This window comes from Seriola lalandi, unplaced genomic scaffold, assembly GCF_002814215.2.
Source record: "Seriola lalandi dorsalis isolate HSWRI2012SDOR001 ecotype SW California unplaced genomic scaffold, Sedor1 jcf7180002054425, whole genome shotgun sequence".
NCBI classification, from domain to species: Eukaryota; Metazoa; Chordata; class Actinopteri; order Carangiformes; family Carangidae; genus Seriola; species Seriola lalandi.
In genome coordinates this window covers 1351359-1378983 of record NW_019524978.1, presented here as the reverse complement: position 1 = coordinate 1378983, position 27625 = coordinate 1351359, and the positions used below count along the sequence as shown (strand labels likewise).

At 40.6% G+C, this 27625-nt stretch overlaps 2 protein-coding genes across 2 annotated transcripts; one reads left to right on the top strand and one right to left on the bottom strand.

The window, feature by feature from the left end:
- Positions 1-788: 788 nt before the first annotated feature.
- Positions 789-22686, bottom strand: ibtk (inhibitor of Bruton agammaglobulinemia tyrosine kinase). The gene is made up of 30 exons (XM_087175191.1): positions 22520-22686; positions 21657-21757; positions 20850-21232; positions 20482-20578; positions 20040-20164; positions 18488-18598; positions 17204-17374; positions 16835-16952; positions 16537-16717; positions 15583-15706; positions 15032-15209; positions 14519-14672; positions 12991-13372; positions 12541-12797; positions 12368-12454; positions 12175-12257; positions 11808-11845; positions 11588-11684; positions 11344-11445; positions 10405-10522; positions 10115-10175; positions 9460-9587; positions 9041-9153; positions 8733-8878; positions 8360-8478; positions 7922-8020; positions 7580-7735; positions 6892-7092; positions 2497-2629; positions 789-2049 (listed from the first exon to the last, which is right to left on the bottom strand). Exons 3-30 carry the CDS (start codon positions 21171-21173, stop codon positions 1924-1926), a joined length of 4029 nt encoding a protein of 1342 aa, XP_087031317.1. The 5' UTR covers positions 21174-21232; positions 21657-21757; positions 22520-22686; the 3' UTR covers positions 789-1923.
- Positions 22687-25172: 2486 nt separating this feature from the next.
- tpbg (trophoblast glycoprotein) lies at positions 25173-27358 on the top strand. Its single transcript, XM_023410432.2, has one exon. It carries the CDS (start codon positions 25626-25628, stop codon positions 26763-26765), a length of 1140 nt encoding a protein of 379 aa, XP_023266200.1. The 5' UTR covers positions 25173-25625; the 3' UTR covers positions 26766-27358.
- Positions 27359-27625: the final 267 nt, after the last annotated feature.

Here is a 27625-nt window from a genome sequence, read left to right as displayed (position 1 = left end):
CGTATGAAAAATAAATAAATATTCTATTTTTCAAATGACCATATTTGGAACATGAAGGTAGTGTTGATGAAGGGGTACAGACAGGGTTGTAGCCTGCGTGAATATATCAGGGAACCTCTGATCCACAGGTATCACATAAATGAATATCAGCACGGAGAGAGTGTAAACGCAAGTACATTATGTAGGCTGCTTTTTCATGCTTGAAAGTCTTATTTTAAAACATGTCATGTGGCACTCCACTACCTACAAAAACACTACATTTCTATTCAGGGCACAGACGCTCAGGATGAGCAGTCCTTGTAACAAGTTACTCATTGGCTCGTGGTGTCAGCCTGGCTCATTGCGGCGTGATGTAAAGAGGCAGAGTTTTTCTCCAAGGCTTTGATTCATGTGTCATCTCTGCACCGGCTAATAGATCCTAATCTGTAATTAATATTTCCCCCACAAGCTGTCTCTCCCTGACTTCCGATGTGATGCTCTACCTGCAATTACAGCCAATAAAATCCCTAAATCGGCAGACTCTCTGCTCAGATCAGGGTCATCACAGTTAATCAAAGGCTGAGACTCGATAATGGTCCTTTGCTCATGCCGGGCAGATGAGGTGTCGGGAGACAGGGGGATTAAATGTTATCTTTATTAGATGCAGTGAGAACCACATTTTTCAATAAAGGACCAAGTTGTAGTTCTAAAAAAAGACAAAAACAAGGGAGTAATTGGGAAAATGAAATATGTTTCTTTTTTCATTCTGCCCTCTGAAATCTAAACTGAAATATGGACAGGAGACAGGGTCATTGCACAGGTGAGATATTTTATTGCATGCCATTTTCGCCTCACATCTCTACCTCTCATTCACATACACACACGCACACACGCACGCACGCACGCATGCACGCACAAATGGCATCTCGAGATGAGATAACAGATCTGAGGTACCTACTGGGCTTACTTTGCTCCAGAAAAAAACCCGGAGAATAAAACAACTAAATGATCAAAGAAAGAAAATAATGAAAAAAAAAAAATGTAGCTGCTGTATCTGTGTGCATCTTGTCATTATTTGATAAAGGCACACCACCTCGTCTATGACACACTACTGATAACTACAAAGGCTAGAAAGCCAGTACCTCACAAATCAACCACACTGGGCATTTACCATTCACTGTAACTGCATCAAATGATGTATTTTAAAAATGAAACAAGCATTTTCTTAATATATGAAAAACATATTTATGGATTCCTGCAAGATTACCATGTCACTGCAAATCAGCTGAAGCAATGAGTCAAAACAATGTACTAAGAAGGCATAAGGACCTTGAAAAGAAACTAAAAAGGTACTGCCTGGGTAAACACTTCACTTTATTTTACTTCTTAAGCACAGCTGATGCTCTGCCAAGGTTGATAATTGGCACTCTTACTTTCTTAATCACATTGAGAGCTTTCACTGATTCAACACATACAAGCCCTGGAGGTGATCTAGTTTGGACCCATTTTCTGGTTTTAACATCTCCATTTCTTGTTGTTTCTTTGGCAACTTTATCTTCACATAACTAAAGATATTTATTTGGGAAAGTTATTTACTTTTACATAGACATAACCCAATCAAAAAAACAAAACAAAACATGCACAAGTAATCTCTGGCCCAAAGGTCTCTTCAGGACCACATTCAATTATGAACAACACTCACTTTATCTCACACACAAGCAAAAGGTTGAGCAGCAATAAAACAAAAGTTAAAGTAACACTGCAGAGGGAAGCATAGATTTCCTCAGACTCTGGATGCGTCCGAGGGACTTCTCAACACGGACTGATGGATCTGATTAAGATGTTTCAGGGGAAGCTGCAGCAGGAACGCTGCTAATGATAAAGAGTGACAACTGCAGGGGATGTTCTCACTTTGATGGTATGTAGTGGCTGTGCTGTTAAACATTAGTGTTTGTTCCAGGTTGGGGCTGCCATAGGACCTCTGGAAGACCTCTCAACCACTATCAGCTCATCGGGGTTGTCACGTGCCTTATAATGGAGCAGGAGGTCTTGGATGGCTCGCTCTTCGATCTATGAGTACAGGAAAAAGACGGGAAAAGGATATAGGACCAGGGATATAGTGGGTAACAAAACCACGCTTCATTTGAGGGTAAAAAAGAAAACGCTGACACTGAGGGCGTAATGATAATAAGAGCGTTTCACATAATGGTAACCAGAAAGCCACAAGAAAAAAAGTGTTCTGTGAAGGCGCTGACAGGAGCCTGGCAACGGCTGAGGAGGAGCAGAGCGGGCTGTCAGAAAAAAAAACTGGAGGCAACTCATTTCAAACCAGCACTGTACAGAATGTGATATTCATTAGATGAATGTCTGTGAGATATGAGAGAAAGGAGACACGTGACCCCTACTATGTTTTTCCACTTTGGATGCTGCATATAAAAGTTATACATTCAGTCACATAGGAGTGTGCATGTGTGGGTGAATGTGTAAGCGCTAACGCACACAGACAAGACTCGTTACCTGGATGAGCGCCAGCGGCTTCTCTCGGCTGCGGATCAGTGCAGCTTCCTGCTGCTTCTCCTCCTCCACAATGGAGGCAAAGGTCACCAGGGAGTACGGGGGAGGGCTGCTCACTGCACCCAGCACCCAGGGCCTGAGGGGAGAGACAGGTGACACAGCGAGAGAGAGACGGAGTGAGGATGGGTATCAGCGACTGTGATAGTGAACGCAACAAGAGTGTGGACAGAGGTTGAATCAACTACTACTGACAAGCTCCTGTGTGTGAACGGGCCGCCAGTCCCTGTATAGCTGGACTAAAGTTAAAATATATCTCTATTGAACTGGTAAGACATCCCTTCACTGCATTTGATACAGTGGATCACTAAATATTGGTGGAGAGGCTGGGACTGAGGAGGCCACAACACAAGAGTTTAGGTTTAAACAATGCAGAGTTCCACATGGCCCGTTTCTTACGTCTATTAGCTGATATAACTCACTTTGACAATATTTCCTATCACAATTATGTAGACAATACTCAACTTTACACATCACTTTTTAATGACTTCCTACCAGTTAAGAAACTTGTTAACTTGACAACAAATGAAAACCTAAACCTCAGAGCGCAGGACGCAAACTGATCGTGAGAAGGGGGACTTCTCTACCGCTGAAGCGATCAAAAACCTAAGCAAGAGATATACAAAACCTGTACATGGATCCCAAGCAATAACTAAGTAACTTCAAAAACAAATTCAGGAAAAGACATTAAACAGGAATTCGACTGTTTTAAAATGGAAAAAAAAGAAGAAATTTCAAAACCATGGGACAAGGCTAACTGAAGCACAGCAACAGGTGGAAGAAGCGGAGACAGCTAACACTCAGTTAAGGGATGTTCTGCTTTATTTTCTCCGACAACAGAAAAACTCCTTCAAGCCAAAGAACTGAGCCAGAAGGAAGATTGTGCTGTAATAACATCCACATATAGGTAATTAAGGCAGGCATGGAAGGAAGTTTAATGCTAGCATTTACTGACAACTTTCTAAAGACAGAGTTGAAAAAGTGCATCGAGTTCACCAGTCAAGCAGTCCTAAACCTCAGGATGAAACCGTCTCAAGATCCGTTCTGGTTCATTTCCAGTGATAAGTGATAAATTACAAAATACTTAAAAACAGCCTGGGAATAGAAGATCTCCTGTGAGGGAGAAGGGGTCGCATTTGCACACCACACCAAGGTGAACAATAAACTAACAAAGACAAAAAAAAAAACAAAGACATAAATAAAATTATTAAGCAGAAACAGACACGTTTAAAAACACCAGACTCTGCCAAGGTGAGGATTCGCTGGGAAACGGTCCCTGCCGCTACGACGGTGCAACAGAAGTATAGAGAAATGAAAGCTACTGCGAAAAGAGATTCACTCCGGGTAGACACTGGAGCAAAAAGGACAGAGATTGCACTGAATGAGGCCGAGAGAGGTTCAGCGATTTCCACCGACAACAAGTATAAGCAGAAATCAAGAGGTATCAGTTGGTCTTATTTCATAAGCTCTTAAAATTATAGAATAAATCCACAAGCATACATAACTGTACAATATAAAATGATAATTTTAATTCTTCCATTCCTCCACCAAGTTCAGTTTAAATCAGTTCAGTACTTTTTACGTAATCCTGCTGACAAAAAACAGACAACCCAATAAACAGACACGGGTGAATGTGGGCCCAGTTAAAAAAAAAAACTAAGATGGGATACACATGATACAGAATTATATGGATTCTAGACTTAGGTCCTGATGAATAAAGGTATTCCAGCTTACTGTAATATCATGGAGAAGGACATATTACAAAGCTTTCAGACACTAAGAGAATAACACAATTTAGAAAAGCCAGAAATTAACAGATATTTACAGTTACACCAAAACTTCTTAAAAGAAATTGGGAAAAATGAGCCAATTAGAGAAGCTAATGAAATAATTCAATTAAAGGTGCTGGTAGTTTCAAATCTTTGCCAGGGGAATTGCAAAGGCTTAGGAAAAAAAACACAAACTATCTGAAGGAGAGATGGGAGAAAGAATTAAATGATAAAACGAGTCAACAATTGGGAAACGTGTCAAATTATTTTTTCTACTTCTTGTTCTATTTTACTGGTATGAATTCTTTTGGAAGAATCATGTTCATTTTTTTTCACTTCTCATAAAATATCAATGGACCACACATTTTAGAGAAATTGTGGGGATTTTGAGGTAAATCATCACCACATGTTTTGGAGCTGTTGAAAGATACAGTGATTTTGGGAGAGTTTTTGGAGAATCATGCAACTTATTCATTGATGTCTATGTCACTTCATTTGGCAGATCCAGCCGAAGGAATCACAGCTAATGACAGATACCTCCTGAAAATATTAACTGCAGCAGCAAAAGAAAAAGTAATAATTTGTAAATGTTTGCCGATCCACCTGCAGAATCAAGGAGATTCATGAGATGGAAAGACTTACTTTACTACTGAGACTGAGAAATGATATCGCAAGTTGGACATAACAGATAATATATTAGTTGGCGGCTTTTTCTCACCTCCTCCTCACTGCTTAAAATGCTGTGTGTTCTGTCAATCATGGAAATCAATTTAAGTAGAGCATAAAGACTCCCCCCCACTGTTCATAACCCATGATGCCGGCAACGATTTTCCTGAACTATGCTGTTGTTTTTGTCAAAAAAATGAAAATAAAATGACTAATGACTTTAAAAGTATGTTTAAATTCCTATCATTTTCTGCTGTCTTTTAATCTTGTGCTTATTGTTTGTTTTTTATGTCTCTCAATTTTATATCACGTGTTTTAAAAGCATCTTGAAACTACGAATTGCGCTATTTGAAGAAATTTGCCTTTACACACACTAACAATATTTCCCTCAAAAACCAGAATGCAGAACACAACACTTCCTCTTAATATTTATATTCTCCAAAAGAACATGTCACATAGATAACCTGATGACCCTGCAGTCTGATCTGTGTTTGCTTTTTAAGTGATTTCTTAGTTCATAGTTGCCATGCATGGGTTGGAGACATTTGCATTAGACAGTTGCATCAACAGTTTGTTATGAATGCGGCCAAAAACATTCGTAATCACTCTCTATGATGAAAGTTGAGGTCATGGAAAAAAGTCTGACATCCACTCAAAGTGCAAATATTATGATTATATAAGATAAGGCATCTCTATTTAATTTGACTTCAAAATCTGGAAACAGAGGCAGACACATGAGAGTGCACGAGACTGCCGCTGCTGCTTCCTGAGCCTTGAACTCGTCCGTCTCATCCAAATACCAGGAGGAATCTGAAACCTGCTCCCTGTTCTGTATGATCCGTTTTGACATGAGGTCTGCCCTCATCAATTCTGATTAACATCACGACTTCACAAGAGTGGCTCACACAGCTGTTGAATATCTAAAAGTCTGCTCTTAAGATTGCAGCATGAAGCGTGGACAAACAGAGGATGTTTATAAGATAAAGGAGACGCACTTGCAAAAGATTGTGAGAATGCACTTCACTTTCAAGCCCTGAAACGACTGAAAACCTGCAGAGATGGCCTCACATTCAAGTGTTTCATTTCTTTCCGTCAAACATAAGCCTCATACAAATATCAAAGCAAACTATTACTACAGTTAGGAATATATTTTTATGGACTGGAGTTGGACTTGTGTGTGTGTGTGTGTGTGTGTGTGTGTGTGTGTGTGTGTGTGTGTGTGTGTGTGTGCGCGCGCAGTGTTTGTCCAGCTGTCTGAGGATGTTGTAAAGGTCAGGGCGACTCAGTGTCTGTGGGCAGGTCAACCCAGCTGCACTGGGTCATTTAGAGCTGTTCACCTCAGTCCGACCACAACCTCACGACTCTCAATCTGTGTAACCAGAGGAGATCCTCGACAAGTCGTACAGCTCAATATTTTTTAGTTCTCTTTCTTCCCAGTAGAATCAGTCTGAGGTTAACACAAAATGCTGCTTCCCCTTTTATTTTCTAATCTCTGTTTTTAATCTCTAACTGGATTAAAAACAAAACTCTAACTGGACAAGAATAAAAAATAAAAAATATTTGGGCATTTTCTTGATCTGATGAAGAAAGAAAAAGTATGAGGACGGATATAAGTAGTTATTAGATGTATCCCGTTCGTCATATCTGTTTGTAATTAAGGTTTAGATATGATATTGTAATAAAGCTTGCTATAACTGAGGTAATGAAGTTAATGGGGTATCTTTAGTCCAAAGTAAGTCTGTGTGTGTGTCTGTGCGCTGCTGATTTTAAACAACCTTAAAGCAGTTTTATGAAGACACCTCAACAGTGTCACCAAGTGGAAAGCAGCAGTACAGGACAGAAGTATTCTTGCCTTGGCGTGTGTGTTTCTGCCTCAGTGTGTATTGCCTGTCAGTGATATACTCACCCAGTCTGTTTCTCTGGCTCGCTGCTTTCAGCACATTTGAACGTGACCCTTCTGGCAGCAGATGTAGGAGTGACAGGTGATCCCTGAGCACTTTGGCCTCTCTGTGTTCCAGCTTGCCCCACTCTGATTAAGCTGTTCTCCTCCTCCTCCAGCAGTGCCCGAAATGAGCATGAAGAGGGAGGGGACTGGACTGCTGTTGCCCTGCAGACAGAAATGAATGACACAGAAATAAAGAGCTTGTAGGTGAAGGTGAAAGATGGTTGCATCGTTGCCGCCGAAGCGGATCTAGAGACCTGCTCTCTTAGTAGTTTCATCAAGTGTTGTTGATGAAAAAAAGGTGATGTGGCTGTGATAAAAAGATGTGGCTCGGGAGGGAAAAACTCAGGAAGAACTTTTCCACTAATCAGTGGATCAAAAGTGTCCTTGGGCAAGATACTGAACCCCAAACTGCCTCTGATGGCTGTTCCATCAGTTCAGTGTATGAGTGTGTGTGTATGAGTGAATGTGGTCTGTAGTGTTGAGCGCTTTGAGTGGTCGATAAGGCTAGAAAAGAGCTCTATATAAGAACAGTCCATTTAAAAAAAAAAGTCATCCATACTAAAAATGAATGCACTGATGAAACTGTGAAGATCTCTTCAAACTGCACCACCAGTGAGAAGCTGTAAACCCATCAAGAGGAGCCACTCACCAGGCCTTCCCACTGCTTTTGGAAGGGGTAACTGTGGGGGTTGGTTTGGATGCTGTGGACTCCACACTGGCTTCCTTGCTGGCCATGGCCAGCATCTTCCTCTGCTTCTGGGACAATTTAGTGAGAACAGGGGAGTGCTTGATGCTGGTGCTGACACTGCAGGCAGGACGGAAAATATGTGCAGTTAGCCAACGAGGACAGTGAAACAAATAATAGTCCATTCATATGCAGCAGAACAGTTTTCCTCCCTCCTTCTACCTGTATGGCCTCCTATTGACTGGCCTAACTGGTAACTGTAAATAACAGTTTATTTATACTGTAAATGATGCAGACCTCACATACCTTCCAGGACTTTTAGGAGTTGCTCCGAGGGTCTGCAGAGAGTTGGCTTCCATGTCCATGATGGTTCTCAGATCCAAGACTGGGGGTGGACGAGTAGGACTGCAGATCGTAATAACACATTCACACGTACAAAGTAAGTAAGACATAGAGCTCGATTTTCAAGAGTTATTTATTAGCTAGGGATGAAAACTTTCCCTTCTTTCTGCAGCCCTCCTCCTCAAAAGTAGGAGGAAATAAGATCTTCTGTTAAAGACCTTGAGTATCTTGTGTCAAATCTGAAACCTGCTTTTCAAAGCATGTAATATAACTCATCTCTGCCTTGTGGACATTCTGTCTCCAGCTTTTTTTGGAAAAAGAGAAAAAGAGAAAATAGATATTGCAAAAAAAACAAAAAACTAAAGATACGGGGAGATTTCGGAATGATCAAGTGCATCTTACCAGGGCAGAACGTTGGGGATGATTTGTGTAGCAGAGTTGGGGGGAGTTGGGAAGCCGTTTCTCAGGGAAGTTGGGGTGCTGGGTGGAGTCTTCAGCCTCTGACTGAAAGCCCTCTCATCCTGCAGATGAAAAACAATGAAAATTCTACCCATGATCTATTGTATATTTGAGTTTTATATCCACCATTTGATGTTATGTGATGACTTTTTATTAATCTAACACAATCATACAATGGGAAATGGTTAACTCTGTTTGATAGTTCTAATTCCAAGCATCCACTGCATATCATAATAATCCAAAATGCATGACATGTGTTATATTAAATGTGCAATAAAATAGGTCCATATGAATGTTGTCGTGGTGCGATATTAACCTCAGCTCTGTCATGGAAGACCGGTGACTGAATGTCTCGGGGACTGCCCACCCCCATGTAGCTGCCCTCTGAGTCTGATGTGAGCAGCTCCTGCAGGGACTCTGTCGAGTTAGCCTTCACTGACTTCACCAGGCACGGGGAGACCGCTGAAAGGACAGAGAGCATTTCTTAGTGAAATTATCACATTTTCCCTTAAAACAACCTGATGCTTTAAAAAAAAAAAAGAAAAAAAAAAAAGGCTGACGGTTGTGAAGTGGTTTGTCATGTCATGTGGATATGTATTAAAAGCATTGAAGTTTTAGGTGTACCTGCAGTAGGGGGGCTTTGGATGATATTAGACAGAGTGTAGCCCCCTGAACTGTCTGATCGTCGCCTTGGTTTCTTTTTAGCTTTCATCTTGGCTTTCTTCAACAGGATATCCCTACGGAATACAATGTTGTACAATCAGTACCAGATACTTTTTGGAGAACCACATTCAAAATGTTGAAAGAGGAAGAACTCGTCCTTGTTAGCTCCAGCTTTTCTGAATTTTAGGTTTATACAGTCAAGTAGTCACCATGCTACATGAAAAGAGCAATGATGTGTTTTACAGAGGCCAGGCTCTATAACAAGAGAATCATTTTCTTTTTAAATATGAAAGTAAGCTATTTGGTCAATTATGAAAATATGAAAGTCTGCACAGCAATGCAATCGGAAAACAGACACAATAACAGTTCTGCTTGTGTACCTGCAGGAGTGATCCAGTTCTGCCTCTTGTTTCAGGCTGAATGCTGAGTCCAAGTCTTCATCCTCATACACACTGAGATCTGGAGCGCCAGGGTACGGAGTGATAACTCTCTTTTGCATGGCTGGGATCTGATATAACAAATCACAATTTAAAAAGTCAGAACAGACGACATAAGAGCCCTTCATCTCCAGCGCTACATGTCAGTCATTAGGAACATTTACATAAAGAGAACCAAGACTGATTTTAAAAGAAATCTGCAATCACTATAATCAACTGTGCAAAAACCTACCTAATAAGCTGATCACATCAAGTGACAATATTTGACACATTTTTATAATGGTATTTCTATTTGTTTTTATGGAGCACCAGTATTTCTGTACATTTCCCAGAAGCCCTATAAAGTGGGTCAGAAGTTGCTACATTCAACTGAAAATTATATAAGAAACAAAAACAACAGTTACACTAGTCCCTGACTACAGTCTGTTAGATCAGCTACTGCTGGAGAGAGGGATTGTTTTTAAAAGTCAGAGGAAAAAATGATAAGTCATCATTAAAAGGTTAAAATCAAAGTCACAAGACATATAATAAGCAAACATTGAAGTCATGGAAAACATCATGCAGATGGGGTTGTTTCTAGGGATTGAAGGTCACTCACCATTCTCCTATAAGCTGCAGAAAGATCTACAAGCACCTCATCACTAAGAATATCCAGAGCTCTGAGGGCAACATAAAAAAACAAATGGGCAGAAACACATGTACAGATGAGAAAACATATTTTTTGTTCTTTCCTAATGGCACTTGTATTTGTCCTGATGTATAGATCAGAATTTCCTTGTCCACACATTAAATTAACTAATACAAATAATATAATGTTATACAAAATGCTGAAATGCTCTAAAAACAGCTGTGTTAAAAGAACTTTCAAAATCCAAACTTGATTCTCACTTTGACTCCAGCAGGGCGGCCATGTTGAGGACAATGAACTGGAGACAGGAGAGTTTCAGCTGATCTGCATTGTACATAGCAGCAAACTCCAGCAGCTCGGCAGCGTTCTTCAGAGTCACTGAGGAGAGCAAAGCAAGCAGCTTCATTAACGACTCAGGCGAGTTTAACTGAAATGGTGAAGGTGTGATTTGTGAAATGATGCTGCGTTCACATCGTATGGAGAAGACAGGCAATGTGATTTTGATACCGTCTAGAAGAAAAATAAGTGATAACCTGATAATATATAATGAGGAAAGTCATTATACTGATAATGAGTGACATGTACATGATAAAAAAAAAAAAACTGCTCACTGTCAATACTTATTGTTCATTTATTAAATAGCCACAGCTTTGGTTTTGCTGCAGTGGTTAGCACTGTCACCTCGTGCTTGCATGGGTTTACTCCTGGTGCTGGTGCATTTATTAGTGGTACCATTCTAGACAATGCAGGGCTTTGTGTGTGTGCTGAATTTTAGATTCAAGATTGAATGTTTTCCTGAATTTTATATTGACATCAAGTTTGTCAATATCTTTCAATCTTTTGGTGGTACTCAATTATTTGGGGGAACACTAACACTAAGCCTACTGCAAATCGCTGTCGGAGATACAATTTGTTGGCACTTCAATTAGCAGTGTATTTACTTAATTAAACTACAGTTGAAAGTGTACCCACAACTCATCTGATTTGCAAGATTCGCTGCTAAATGAGTGTGTGTGATGCTGGAGTGTTAAAGACATGTTTTGTCGCATTCACGAAAATGGGACATACAGACCAAAATTATTTTTATATGACATAAGTGCTGCATTATGTCCATTTACGTCCATACGAAAAATAAAGTTGTAAAAGATAAGAGCAATGTAAAAGAAGTTGGGTAAAGGGAGAAGACAAACAAAACATACGATTCTCTGTGATGACGACTTCGCACATCTCCTTCAGTCGTGTGATGAGCAGCTGGTCGGCCACAACCAATACGTTGCAGACAAACTCGACATTCAGAGACTCTGTCAAGCAAAGGAGGAGAACCAGGAGGAGTACTGTTAATTTGTTCTCTTTTACCTTTCATGTAAATGCAGTAAAACCTTCTACCAAGTGTGACAGACACACCACAAATGTATTTTCAGTCAATAAAACTTGAGAAGTTACCTTTAATGGTGGGAGACTCATCTGTGTAAATATATTCGAGAATGACCTGCAAAATCTCTGAGCTTGTTGGCATCTCCAGTGCATTACAGGATGTGGCCTGAGGGGGCACAAGACAACTGTATTAACAGCTTTAGAAACTGCATTTAAATTATACAGGTTTATACCAGTAGTTGGTTAAAAGTTAAAGAATAAAGCAACATGAAATAAAAACATGGCATACCTCAATCCAGGGGTTTCCAAGCATACTGTTGAAATATTCTGCAGAAAGATGGACACAAATAAACACAGTTACTCATTTTATTTACTTAAAACATCCAAACAGTAACTAAGGTTAAAGTTACACAACAAGCAGGAAGCTCATAATTCCACAAAGTCGAGGTATCCTGCTAATTAACAAACATAACACAGCCTCAGTTTTGGGGAAATAAATGTAATTATTAAAATAATACTGCAATAGGTAATGTTTCATGAGCATGTGTTAAGCATAGAACTTATCTAATTGCAGTTACAGTTTCTATTAACAAAAATGATTGTAAACCTCTATGTATGCGTTTCTCTATTGATGACATGCTGGCCTATCATCTTACCTAGTCTGGCACAGAGGACGCTTTTGTGGCAAGGAAACTCTTTCCCATCTTCAGATTTCAGAGTAACATCACAAAGGTAGGAGCTGTGGAGACACAAAACAATAGCAATAGCAAAATCTAGGTTTTCATATCAAATGTATTATTTACAATCTAATCTGCAGCTACAACTGATTATGTACACTCATGTACTCACCATTTCCTCTGGCAAAACTTGGGTTTGTTGCCAGTTTTCTTGTTGATGACGTTGATTTTTCCATTTTCATATTTGACTCCGTCCAGTCTGTTGAGGAATAAAGAAAACACGATTAGTAAAAAATGACAAAATCTGATTGTGCCTCAGGTTAAGAGCAGATCCAGGTCTCTCACCGTGCCGACAGGCTGCCCAGGCCGAGCTTCTTCGCAACACCCTGCAATATTTTGACAGGATTGGCCCCTCTTTCATTGGCTCCAACCTTGTCACCTTTGCCTCCTTTCCCCTTCTTGCCAGGCTTGGCGCTCTTGCTCTTGGCCTTGTCACCATCTCCTCTGGTTGCAGAGGGAAGGGAGCGGTACACCTCAAGGGCTGGACAACCTCTCAGGTCCAAGTCCTGCAGGCTGCTGATAATCCTCTGCTGCTCTACATCCTGGCCAAAGCAACAGAGGCAGTCTTAATGAAATAACCACAGCTGAGTGAGAGGTAACAGCTCTTCACTATTTACTAATGCAAATGTCTTATACAGACTGACGCTACATTATATACAGCATTATACAGTATATCAGATTTCTGTTGCTGAGAGTTTTTAAGTGAATAATAGTGAATAAGACTTTTTTTCTCACCTGGTTTTGCCCCATCAGGCCTGAGACTCTCGGCCGGGAACCATGCACCAGCAGCTCACAGGAGTCTGTGTAGATGAAGTGCAGGGCGTATTCCAACATGTCCGGTGGGATTTTTTCGAAAATTAGTAAATCACAGCCCACGGCGTCTTCGCTCCTCCTCACTTCCTTATCGAGATCCTCATCAACCCCGCAGTGCTCGGACATTAACTGTTTCCGGAAAAACTCAGACCTCATGGACAAAATGTACTTGTGAGCAACGAAGGTGCGATCAGCGGCCTGAAGCGTCACGTCGTGGATGCTGTCCATTTCATCTGCCTCATCCAGAAGGCTCCGGAAGTGTTGGGAGAAGGAGGATGGAGAAATGCTGGGAATCTCATACAAGCTGGATTGAAGACACAGGGTGGACGTCATTGTACAATAATCATTCAAATGATGAAAAATGACTTTTATATCAGGATCTTAAGACAAAAACAGTGTAATCTGTGACACCTGTCATAACTGGACTAGCCCAATCCATTTTGTAAAGGGACAAGTGCCCATTGAAATAGAAAAGATAAATGTAAACAGACCACAGATGTTTACATTAACAAGATAATGTCTATCAGACAGCAAATGTATATTAATCATCAAGCCATTAGTCCCTAGGAAAAAAACAGTGTATGCTATCAGCAGGGTGGAGATCTAAAAATGAAGTCATTTAGACCAACCCAACCCGATTAAGATAAACAGTCCATTATTTTGTGTTAAGTCCAACAAGCTGAATGTGCCAACATAAAATTGAGTGGTAAGTTATCACTGATTCCCTGGGGAGATAACGCTTGTAAAGTCAATGCCCCACATGGTTTATCTCTTGGAATAAGGCCCAGGTTCCCACCTCTAGATGGCAGAGTTTATCTAAATACTCTTTTCCCCATTTACTTTAACTTAATTTTCTTGACGGCTTACTGACATAGCGTATATAATTAGCCACAAGGATACTAAAGCCAATCAGACTGTGAGTCAAAGCATTAGCAATAACATTCTTAAAGAGGTTTTTGTCTTATCGTGGGTAGTAAAAAGTACATTTCGGTGGTGTTACGGTATTGTGCACAATAAACAACAGAAGATGACGCCAACATTAATCAACAAAAATGTAACAATCATAGAGTTGAACAAATGGACGAGGAGGAGAAGAAGCAACGACTGTATATTTTAAATCAGATGAGCCATCCTCCATTCAGGATTATTGAGCCTCCCCTAGCCACTGATTGGAGATGTTTGGATTTCTGTCTGTTAAAAATCATGATTTACTTATTTTTCCCTCCATTTCAATTATCACTCGAGTGTCACTCATAGTTTTTTTGCAGACATCTGTCTTACATCTGCCTGACAGAACAGATATGTTTAGATATTTACCAACAGCTTACACTTCACGTTTTACATGTATAACTGGTCCTGAGGCATCTATTTACACTTCAAGTCTATTTTCTACAGACTTATGAACATGACTGTGAAAAGCATTTTCTATGCTTCAAGAAGGATCTCCCACCTTGTTTTGGGATCAGCCTGAAGCACTCCAAAGTTCCGGCCTTTAGAGTCCATGGTGATGCTGACAGCTCTGTGGACGTACGGGAGTTTCTCAAGGCGGATTCGCTCGTACACTGTCCCAGCATCTGAATGGCCACAAACCTCCACACTGACCTCTGTAACATTACAAGAAGCTTGTAAATTAGATTAACAAACAATATATTCATCAATTCTTCAAAACTATTATTACAACCCTGCTGTAACGATGCCCGTTTACATTAGTTTGCCCTCATTATTCTTATCTCTTTAAGTTAATTATACTGCTGTTTACTAACTAACAAAAAGTAGTTATCAGTCCTTTTGGTAAAGCAGTTTGCAAATTTCATTTTCAAAAAAATGATATACAAATTTTGAAATGATCATGAGATCATATCAAGCAACTATTTCCCTCAAGCATGGATTCAAATCATTTGAAACATCCACTGTTGCAGAACAACAGCAAACTTTCAGTATACCATGTTCCTAAATTCCTCACCTTTCTTCTCACCGTACTTCTTATATTCTCCAGCCCACACGCCACTGAAGCCCTCCCCCTCCTGAGTCACAAACATCATGCTGTTCTTGCTGAACGATATGTCCGACATGAAAACCTGACGCCCGTACGCCCACCGGCACTGTCTCACCGAGCTGCCGGAGGAACGCCAGCAAAAAACCTGACAGAGAGGGGGAAAAAATACAGCAAGGAAATGTAACTCTTAGTCACCATTTTCATCTATAGGAATCCATATAGGCCGGATTCTGCATTGTGTAACTGTAATTGTATTATTGTGTAACACCATAGGTTAGATAACAATACAGAAAATAAAACAACTTTAAAAATATCAGTTATATATTCTCTCACTGTTCCAACCTTTATAAACTGTAGCTTCTATTCACACTTTCACTTCTGCCTCAGTTTTACTGTTTCATAACTGATTTAGGCCAAATGTGTGGATACAAAACGGTGTGGAGTAATGTTTCTGCTCACCATGTGCCTAAATAACAGAATGAAAAGCATTTTGTCTTATACCTAATTAGTGTACTTACCCTGCCAGCTTCATCTAACGCCAAGACAGCCACCTTTTCCCCTCCTCCCTCATTGAGCATCTGTGGATCCACACGGTGGTCCAGACTGCCACCACTGACCAGAACCTTCTTGATGTTGAGCTGCCTGAGCAGGAAGAAGCAAAAAAAAAAAGAACGTTAATAACATGAATACAATATATGGTATTAATCACTTTGTCTATCCATGGATATCACTTGGTGGAATATAGTCATTCCATCATCACTGCTGATTTCTTGAACATCTGAGTTCAGGCAAATCAGATGTTGTGTTATTGCTATTTAACAGACAAGCATGCACTTAGCTCTGCTACCCTTTCCAGCCAACACATATTTGGAGCACTAAACTATGCAAAGCAGAGAAAGAGGTACCACAACTGCTTCCAGTTTAGTGGCTTATTTACTATCAGCTGTCGTTCAAACGAGGCCTGATTAGAAAACCAGAGGTGATGCAGAACGGACAGTTCCTCAGCTGGCTTGAAAAGAAAATACTGTTCAGATCGATGAGCATGGAAGAATATAGAGACAACATCTTTGAGTGATATTACAAAATGAAGTCTTTTATTAGTTATGAATTCATTTAGTGCTGTAACAGGAAACTTACCCGCTATTTCTGCCATCGAACACAGGATTTGGGAAATAACTGACTCAAAATCAATGTAGTATGTGTGCTTTTTAGAATTGTGGTACTATGGGGCAATTTGCTAAATCTATTTTTCTGATTACATTTAGGAACAAGAACAAATAAACTTAGATCATGTGGATTTTTTGTGTTGCTTTACAAACACGGATATGTATGTGGCATTTTAATATTGGAGAGAGTGTAAGAGCGACTGTTAAGTCTTTTAATGAGATGGACTCTTCAATACAAGACCATGTGAGTCATTGACATTTTTGCAGTGCAATGAGCGTTGGTTTAAGCCCTATAGTTTTATTCACCTTGAAGCCATTTTCTTGCACTGGTAGTCAGCCAACAGGTAGACATCCCCCTTCTCAGTCACAACTACTGTTGCTCCATCACTAGCTGCTGCCATGGCTATAGTAACATCTTTGTGGTGCAGGGCTGATACCTGCCGGGGGGCTGTCACACACTTCTCCCCATTAGGATCCAGGAGGTAACCTGGAGATTAAATCACAAAGGAGTATAAAATATACTGTTCTTTAACATACCAAGTCGCCCATATGCAGTATGTGTTTAATACTGCCCTTGTACTTGTATGGGTATGCTGAGACCTACCCAGCTGCCCTCCATTGAGTCCCATTGTATAGACAGCCTCCCTAGTCCACAGCACTGTGTGGAACCTTCCTGCTGCAACTCCAATCACTGTCCTCCCTTTCAGCGTCTTGGAAAACACCTATACAAGATAGTACAGGGACATTAAAATGGTGGCATATATCGACAGATTGTAGTTCCTAAAGTAATGGTCTTGTCAAATGTGACCAAAAAAAAAACAAAAAAAAAACTAAGATTGTATTCAAGAGAGAGCTCATTAAAGATGTCTTTACACAATGTCATTTTACACACCAAAACAACAAATCCCATTTAGCACATTAACGTTTCTTGTTTCATGTGCTGCAAAATGTCATTAGCCCTGCGACCTCCTACCTGTTTGGGGACATGTGCTGAGGCGGGAGGAGGAGCTAGGCCTAGCTGATGGAAGGTGTTGAGGCCGAAAGTGTAAACGTATCCTTCCTCTGTCAGCACCACTGTGTGGTCTTTAGCTGCTGCTACCTGGGAGCAGTGGTGGGACATCAGACCCTCCACCATCCGAGGAACCTGAGGAGAGGGATGAGAAGATAGTGACAAAGTTTAGAAAAACAAACTGCATGTACAGAAACGTTAACAGTCTCTGTATGCTCAGTGCTGGGAGTTTAATGGCATCTCCTCACTATCCACTCATAAAGCTACTGTTGATACCAGCTCAACACTTCCTCACTGTAATTCATAATGAACACATTTTACCAGCTTAGCAATCCTAAGGTCTGTATCTGTTCATCAGCGCAGGTAAGAAACTACGCTTGCAGCATGTGAATTCAAGAGCGATGTAAAGGTGTGTAAAGTTTATGGTAAAAATATAAGAGAAATTTAAATGTGTTCTCACATGGGCCTTGAATTATGGAGCACATCACAATTTAGTTTCACAAATTATCATCAAACATTCTTTGCAGAGAGGAAGCCACTATCTGCTATCTGTCCTCTGTTTCAGAGGACAATTTATCACTGCCATCAGAAAAACTTTTTAAACTGTGAATGGAGACACTTTAGAAATCACATTTTCTTTAGAAATACCATTTCATCTGATGAAGTTCCAGGGTCACCAACTCCAGGCATTTAACCGTGGAGACAAAACAGAAAAACATATCGATTCTGAAATTTATAGCCCGTGTTAATGTGGCTGTGGTAAGGGAACAGCCTGCATCCTTATCAGTTGTAGACAACATGACTGGCTGAAATATATTAATTAATACTTACTGATAGGCCGTTGAAGCCAAATGAAATGAGAGCAAACAGAGACTAAACTTAACATCCCTTAAGAGTAATTCCTTTATTTTTAAAAAGTTAAATAGACTGGTAATCATCATCTCAAGTAAAAAACTCTAAACCCTCTATGCTTGCACAGAAGCAGAGCCGTCACTTAATGTAACACTCAAGTATACTATACCTGCATCTCAGTCCCTGCATCTACAGTAACAACAACTCACACCAAAACGTCCACAGCTGTTGATATAATTTTAATTTCTGGTTTATCAGATAATTTATCAAAAAGTAAGAATTATTATATCTGCTTCAAAACCCTGGTTCTGAATGTTTCCTGTTGTTCCTGTACTGCAGGAATCATCTACTGTATTATAAGGTTGTGCCAAAAAGATGCCCTATGACAAGTCTCACCAGATAAGTCTGTTCATCTCCATGGCCAAGTCGTCCTCCTTGTCCATGGCCACAAGTGAACACCTGGCCTTTCTGAGACAGGAACACAGAGTGGAACTTACACAGGACCACCTAAAGGGAGGAGAGGAGATTAAACATTAACATATTTGTGATTTTTTTGTTGCTGTTATATATTTTTTTTTTTTTTAATCCTACATGTACTGTTGTTGGGGGGAAAAACAGTCTAATCTTGAGCTGATTAAGGCTCTTGTCATTATCATTTTGACCTCACAGCAGAGGCTGCGATGCATCTCTTTCCATGTCCTCCAGCCAAGTCCTCTTGTAGTGGTAGTAAAACACTATGCCAATAAAAGGCCAGGGCACAAGTGGAAAAGCAAACATCATTACTAATACATTGGTACCCTCAAGCCTTCAATAGAGTGCAGGGATGTTTCCCAAAGTATCACATTGATGTGGACAATCACACACAAGCATACACACCAGTGTGGTTCATTTAATTAAAAACATGTCATTGTGGAATTAATATTTAACCTCTGGCACCTGCTGGATTGAGCTAGGAGGACAAAGACTATACGCTGTGCCACTGGGTCATTGTGTGGTCATGAAATCAGATCCACCTGTCCCCCACGAGGCTTTATGAAATTACTCTGCATGACAAGTTCTGCAGGTCAGAAAACACCTCAAACATAGAGTTTCTTCTGTCAAAAGCAATAATGTAGTGACAAAGGGCCTCAGATGAATCATTTCTCAGCAAACATGCAAACCTGCTTTCAAATGCCAAGTCATAAGAACAGACAACAATAACAACCTATCTAACATAGTCATTACTTAATCTACTATAACTAGCACCTGGTGTGTACACACACCACTGGGGGTAGCCGCACTGATGCCAGCAGCAACATTAATCACCCTAAGAGCATCTAAACGACAAATGCATGAAATTGTAGCCTGGCTGTCTAACCATGCAGACTGGCTCAACAAAGTAACAAATTAAGACTATACAGAAGAAGACAAAGCTAATCACTCCGTGCCTGACACATCAACTACACCCTCAATCTACTGCTAGATGTGTTTCATTTTTATCCCGATCCTCTCCAAATCCACAGTTAACCAAGAATAATGTTTACTACCGCATTCCTAATAATATAATGTGACTTGGTTCTACAACTACTAACTTAAGTTATCTAAAGTACAGTTAAAAATTCAACCAATATTTCAACAGCCTTGGATACACCAAGTCAAATTTGAGCTAAGCTTTAAAAAAAAAAAACATTTTTACAAATGCTGCTGTACCCTGAGGAGAAGGTTGTGTAATACAGGACTCTGGGGAGAAACTGTTTTGCTGGTTTACCCAGGTGGTGTGCCTCATCTGGAATACCCATGTGCATTGGCTTTTTTTTTTTTTGATGTAACATGTTGGCACAGAGTAAAGCAGGAGGCTGTTGCTGGTGTGACGCATGCAGGTGGGGTTTTCAGGTGGGGAAGCCTTTTGCTGTAGGAAAACACTTTCATACTTCCCTGGAGAGCTGGGACAACAGTGTCGTTAACCTACCTGCTTGATGTAAACTCCAGTCCTGGCAAACACATCCACAAGCTCAGGGTGCTGTCGGCTCTCCTGATTACCATGGCCGAGACTGAAATTAGTATTGTTTCCCCATGTGTATACTTCAGTTGGGTCTGTAGTGGGGGAGAAAACAAAATTACAAGCACAGCCACAACACTGCCTCCACCCAAAGACTGACTTCAACCACCAGTCAATTCTGCCATTAATACAGATCATAATGGCAAGAAAAACATGCGATACAGCACAGGGAGAATTAAATCCCATGCATATACACACGTCAAATGCTTAGTTTAACATAATGAATCACCATGATGATCATGAGCCTTGTGACTCTTGACAAAAACAAACTAAAGAGGTAATGGTTTCATCATCAGGTGTCATCATTTACAACAATGTCAACTTAAGCGAAGAAGTCAACAACTTTTATTACCAGTGTTTTTAAACACAACATGTGCTGGTCGGTCCTTCATTGTCAAGTCCAAGACAGAGAGACCCTCCTTGTCCTGAGTGGAGAGAAGTCCACCATGCTGAAACAAAACAAATTTAAATACACGTAAAATTGATCCAAATAAAACTAATCACGTGTTGAAAATAATACATAGCAAGGAACAAACTTAATTTTTCCTTTTAAAGCACCAACAGATTATTTTTAATATTACTACTTCATGGTGTTGGACTAATTTCACTAATTTAGTAAGTAGGACCTTTATTTACCTTGTTATTTATGCTAATAAACATACTGACCATCTCTTGATGAAATGGACAGCACATTTTTTGACGATCCACTTGAACACGTACCTTGATGAGCGATATGAGACAGTGGATCTGTCCGTAGAAGGCGCTGCGATGAAGAGCAGTCCAGCAGGACTCCTTATCCTTCACCATCAGGTCAGCACTCTTACTCTCCAGCAGCCACTCCAGCAGGGCCTTCTTTCCCAGTGAGGCTGCCAGGTGCAGGGCTGTACGGCCAAAGGCATCCCGCAAGGTGGCCGCATTGTGGCAGTGTGAACTCAAGAATGCCCGCAGCTGCCCTTCAGAGCCACCCGTCAGTGCTGCTACCACCTCGTCTGCATGCTGCTGAGAGCGGCATTTGGGGGTGCAGTCCGGCGGTGCCAGACTCATCCTGACCACCACCAAATCTTCACAGTGAACCCTCCTCCCTTATGTGTTGCAAAGTCCTTCTGATAGCCCACCACCCACAATTGCAAACAAACTCAAAAACAATATGATGCAAGGTAACAAACCAAAAACAATGCAACTAAATTGCAAACTATAACAGAGCTGCTCTCCAAGAGGCAAAAGGTACATAAAAAAACGATGTATCTACAAAAGGTCGAGATGGTTTGGAGTGCTAGAATTGTGCTTGTGTTGAGGTTCCACCGCACCCTAGCAACCCCAGAGCCTTTGTGTGACTTATTTCAGTCCACCATCTCGACCAACACCTGCACACAAACTAAGGTGCTTGCAGCATACAATGGCATTAAAGATTCAATAAATACAAAACTTCTTCTGTTTTTCTATACAAAATTGTACATTTCAGTGTTTACAAAAATAGTTTTTCTTCGACTGATTTACAAAAGGCAACAATATCAACAACCCCCTGACCTTCGTTTCCAGCAGTCCAACCATCAAATTTGAGGGGAAAGGCCCCCTTTCCCCCCAAAATTCCACTTTCCTTTTCAAAACTCCATAATTGTAGAGTGCACCTGAGGAAGAAAATGTGACAATTATCAAAGGTGAACAATACATTCACGTTTTGTTTACATGCCATCCAAAATATGCAAGAATAGCTTTGTGTGCTGGTCGAAAACTGCAATTGCAAATATAAGAACAAGTTTGGTAATTACAGACTTAAGCAGCTCAGATCAGCTGAGTTGACAGGTTTGCCAGACAGCTATTTTACAACGCTGTGCAAACAAGACTGGGGTTATTAAATGCAAACTTTGCATATAGTTTGCATATGGGTAGTGTTTTATGAATAAAGTGCACTGACGTTAGAAAGGGAGGTTCTTAATGTTGACTAAACAGCAGGATTATGTAACAGGCTAACTTAGCCGAATACCATGAGCTTGTTAGTTTTCCGTATTGGCTCTCATATTGGCTCCCTATTCAAACCTTCATTGGGTTCTGAGTGAAAGATCTAGGGCATCAAAGCCACTTTGAAACAAAACCTTTGGTAGAATAAGACCTCCCAAATATCGCTAGGTGGCTAACATGCTAAACAGCTGTACGAAGCAGAACAACGTTACACATCAAGCAACATCATAGTTTGCTATGTATTTTCAAACCTTCAAACTCGACGCATGGGTAGAAACATCTATAAAATGTATTGGTTTGAACATTTGACCAGTGCTGTTAGCTAACGTTAGCTAATTCTACTTTGGCAGCTAGCTTGACTGACACATCATCGCAAGCTAGCGTTAGCGAGCTGCTCTGCTAAGGGGAATTTAAGTCGTATCGTTTCTTACCTTCCGCTAGATAAAGAAAACAGAGGACATAGAGAAAGTTGCATCAACGACGTACATCCACTGTGTCATTACTACAAACGAGGAACACTAACGGTTTTTTCACTGGTGCAAATTTTGACAGGACTGAACGCCTGAAACCCTGCAGGTTAAGTAAAAGCCCTCGCTAGTGTTGAGACTTCCGATTGGTCAGAGCTTGTACATACCAATATCTCATTGGTTGATTTTCGAGGGCGTTGGTTGTGGGCAGAGTGTGCTGTTGTTGGATCTATGATGTCACAGAATTTTTTTATTTCAGGATTTATACACATAATTACAAAATAACATTAGAAAACAAAAGAAAATATTATAATAAAACTGCCATATATACCTTGTAAATTCACATTGAATGATCCAAGAATACAACACTTCCTATATCATTTAAGGTTAATTTAGTTTAGCATTTCACACCTCATGTGGACAGTAACATCTTCAATCTTCAGAACAGCACAGCAGTTTTAAGGTAATAATGCTATTCCCTCTGAAATGGACTGACATTTATTGTTTAAAAAGTGTCCTATATTTCCACTTAGATGCAGTTAAGGGCAAGAGAAGAGCAAGAGAGTTGTTTTAAAATCATTTTTTCACAAGAAGGACAAATGTATGCTTTGTTGTTTTAATGGAGAATAAAAATAATGTGACATTCCATCCCAAATTTATCTTTTGAGTATGCCACACCAAGTGTGGGCATGAAAAATGGATGTAAAATGTTGGTAGATGCTCCACAAGAGCATCATGTCAGTTACAGTAGTTTCAAACTCAACAGACTTTGGGTGCAGTATCATTTTCAGCCTCGATCCAGGTGTCATGGAATTACTCAGATGAATGTCACATTGACCCAGGCTAAGAATAGGAGAGGGTCAAGGGAGGGTAAAGCTAAGGTTACACTGGGATCCACACAGGGGCTTCCAAATATGACATATTGATGAGGACGCCCTCCCTCACCGTTCAAGCTTGAACACAAGCACAGTTTTTCTTCTCAGAAGGATAATCCTGCATAATCCATCAGACAATGCTTTCACCACAGGGTCACCCCTCAATACTCAAAAGGAGATAGGGAAATACAAGTCATGTAAAAAATGAAGGAATCTGAGAATTCCATTGTTTTCTGAAATAACATCATGTTATTCAACAACTGACACTGTCAAATGTTACACTTTTTTTCTTTCATTATCATCTCTGGAGGAGGGTCATTTACTGCTGCCAAAGATGAGTTTTGTATTATGCATTGAGACAAAAATAACTTGCACATTGGTAAGATCCAGGCTCTCCTAAACTTCCATTTGCACCAATAGGATAATTTTGATTAAACCAAGGATTAAATAAAGCTTTGTCCCATCCCATGGACCAAAACCTGAGAAGATTTGGTAAAGTGAGATAACAGAGAACAGAATGTGTTCAAAAATATTTATATTTATATTTTCATATTGGTTTTATTACTTGTGGATAAAGTACATGAAATGAATCATTCCTATTGTTGCTCAGGACCCTCCTTAACCCTTTTCCTTTGAACCTTTGAGGTCAATGGACCCGATTTTGAGGGACACACCATTAATGATATTCAACCACACATTTTCAAGATCATATGAAAAGTATATTTATGCAGAATATGGTCAATATTTATGAAATATTTTACTGGAGAAAAGCTCATCTCCTAAACATTTTGTATGTCAAATGAATGCTTGTATAAAAGTATAATGACCGTATGAAATTTTGAGAGATTTGTTTAAAATTCTTATCTTTTATTTATTTATTTATTTTAAATATGAGTAAGGCAACTTCAGCCAAATTATCACAAGTCATATTTTCTTTGCTATTATTTTGAGTTTGCTGTCTATATTGTTAGTATTGTGTTGAGATACGAGTCAATTTTTTTCCCTGCCTTCATGAGATTATATACTCCCCAAGGATCCTGAAAGGGACTGTAGCTTTTCTACACAAATAGTAAATAATGGTTTCAGTAAAGTTACACTATCAGTGGATCATATGATTAATGTGTTTCCTTTACCAGTTTCCTTTTGCCTTTTCAATTTCTTTAGGATATGTGTTTTCCACTTATATTATTTATCAAATGGGTTTTGAGTTGAACTGGACTGAATACCAAATTTTACAAAAGGCCTATAGATTAAAATGCTTTACCCACAGGAATAACTTTTTGAATTATGTGGAGTCATTTCACTACCAAGCAGATATCCTATTCCATTGGTTATGATTTAGTAAAATGATGATCAGATATGTAGGCTGTGTTTCTACATAGTGTAATCTGGGCTGCAACCTCACAGTGAAGGTGAACTGTTCCTCAGTTTGCTGGGAACGTCACTGGAGTTTCCCCCGGGACCCACAGAGGTCCCTGGACCCCAAGTCACTGTGCACTTGTATGCTACAGGTCATTTTAAGAAACCTAGTCGCGATTTTCTCTTTTAAATGTTTCACAATCAAATTAGGATTAATATTTTTTAAAAAGCACGTGTCAGCATTTGTAGAAAATTTAAATTAGTCTATATGAAACTTGTGTGAGTTTTCTGCTCACCCCCATTTTGCTGAATAATGGTATGCTCCCTCCTTCCATTGGTCTGCACTGTGCTGCTGTTTAGTCTTTCCCTCTAGACTCCCAAAGACCTGGAGAGCGGCAAGCTGGAAGTGCGTAGGTAACACACGGCATCTTTGGGAGACAGGGCGCATTGTCTGGCTCGGAACCAGGAGCAAGTAAGTTCAGGTTCCGCATCGGACTTGATTGATTTGTCCGGACAGGACAAATACCGCGTAGCTTGTTATATTCATGAAAATCTGAGGTTTGAAAAACAAACCGGTGGGATATCCTAGAAAGTTTGCGAGCTTCGTCCACATCACCTTTATCCTCATGGAAATGTAGACTCACCCTTAAACAAGAATGGTGTGGGGGTAGTCATACGGAGTCTTGAGCTGGAACTGGGAGCAGTTTTCGAGAAGATAGAAGAGGGAGACAGTTGAAAAAACTTTTCTCCGCGGAAGAACAAAGCGGTGACTGAGCTGGATTGTTATAAATCAGTCTTTACGCACGGCTTGCGCAGACAGATTTACATATTCCAAGATGCGCCTGTTGAGCACGTTGTGCGGATGTAACTGTGGAGAAATCCGTGGGAGAACACAGAAGTCCGGTATGATGCACTTACTTTTCCTCCTCGCGGTCGCACTGTCCTGTCACGGCTGTCCGGACAGATGCTTGTGCTCCTCACAAACTGTAAAATGCCAAAACCAGGACTTGGACGAGATTCCGCAATCTTTGCCGAACAATACCAAAATTCTGTTTGTCACAGGAAACAACATTTCCCGTATCAGTGTGGACTCTTTCCCAACCGGCCTAAAATTGTTAACAGATCTCTATCTCAGTGGAAATGAGATGGAGTCTGTAGGTGCAATGGTATTTGACAACATGCCAAACCTTGTGCGGTTGGACTTGAGCAACAACAAAATCGAGACTTTCAGTGAAAGAGCTATCCCTGATGATAATAAACTGCAGGTCTTGAACCTCAGTAGGTCTTTTCACAGTCATTCCTCCATGGATGTGATCCTAAGTGTCCTACAGCATGGAAACCTCTCAATGCTGAAAGTCTTGGACCTGTCCAACAACGACCTGGTGATTCTTCCAGACGACATATTCACAAGCCTTTTCAACCTGATCAACCTCAGCCTGCAGAACAGCTCCATCATCTCCATCCAGAACGGGACGCTGAAGGTGCCCCCGCTGCGTGACCTTGACCTGAGGGACAACAGCCTGAGGTATATGCCGACCACCACCCTGGCAGAGTTCAGCCTCAAGCCTAGTCTCCACATCTGGCTGGCGGGGAACCCCTGGCGCTGCGATTGTTTCGTGGAGGAGATGCTGCTGTGGCTCAAAAACTCCACTCAGGTCGTTGACATGCAGAACCTGACCTGCGCTGATCCTGAGGCCCTGAGACGCCAGCCGCTCCTGCAGGTGGAGTCGTCACAGCTGAAATGCGTGGGCGACATGGAGGGCGTGCTGGAGACATCTTATGTTTTCTTGGGGCTGGTGCTGGCACTGATCGGCGTCATATTCCTGCTGGTGCTCTACCTGAACAGAAAAGGCATCAAGCGCTGGATGTACAACATCCGAGACGCTTGTAGGGACCACATGGAGGGGTACCATTACAGATATGAGATAAACTCTGACCCAAGACTGGCCAATCTGAGCATTAATTCGGATGTGTGATCCAGGAAGGGACACTGTCTGGGACCCCACAGTGAGATATGAAATGACTTCAACTATTAAGATTTGCATGAAAGTCTTCCTCCCCTTCCCCTTTTCCCCCCAAGATGCTATTCAGATTTCACATCACATGTCGTGACTCCTTGTCTCACAACCTCCATTCAACCACTGCCGCATGTCCTGTACAAGTCCCTGGCAGCTGTGATGTCAGCTGCCAGGTGTTACATTGCATGGACAATGAATCATGGGAAAAAGTTTTTTTTTTGGAGAGTTGCAAAGAGTGATATGTTCTATTTTTACTCTTCCTAGAGGATAAACGGACGGAGTACATTGACTTTAAAGTGAAAGAATACCTGGCAAAAACATACTGCTGGTCATTGCATCCCTCTCATTTAGCCTCTGCTGCAGAGAAATGCTATACTGCTTGTTTATAAGTTTGTTCTTTTAATATGTGAATTTGTGATATACAGTATGCCTTTTTTTGAATGATTATAGTGCAGATTGCATAGTTTTTGGATTTAGTAGGTGGATGTGATTGCTCTTTTTTTTTTCTGTGAAGATATTCATCTAAATAAAATGCCTCTGGATTGATGGTATCCCTCTCGACTAAGGGCCTTTAATCTTAAGACGGAGGAATGTGATTCAAAGGCTTTGATGGAGGAGTTCAGGGCCACACAGACATGCACACACACACACATGCATACACTCATTCCTGAGGCTGTGCCTCACACACTAAATCTTACTCCACTTGTCAACAAGTTCAACAATGTGTGAAACGTCTGCACTTTTGCCATGTTAGAGACATTTATACTATCTCCTCTACAACATTGTGAGTGCTATTTTAGTGAGTTGCTGCAGTAGAA

Coding starts and splice junctions, on each gene's coding strand:
- ibtk (XM_087175191.1), bottom strand. CDS start 21,173: ATGAGTCTGGCACCGCCGGACTGCACCCCCAAATGCCGCTCTCAGCAG. Junction 13,373..14,518: donor CAGGCTGATCCCAAAACAAG/GTGGGAGATCCT, acceptor TCTTCAATCCAG/CTTGTATGAGATTCCCAGCA. Junction 9,154..9,459: donor GAACTGGATCACTCCTGCAG/GTACACAAGCAG, acceptor TGTATTCCGTAG/GGATATCCTGTTGAAGAAAG.
- tpbg (XM_023410432.2), top strand. CDS start 25,626: ATGCGCCTGTTGAGCACGTTGTGCGGATGTAACTGTGGAGAAATCCGT.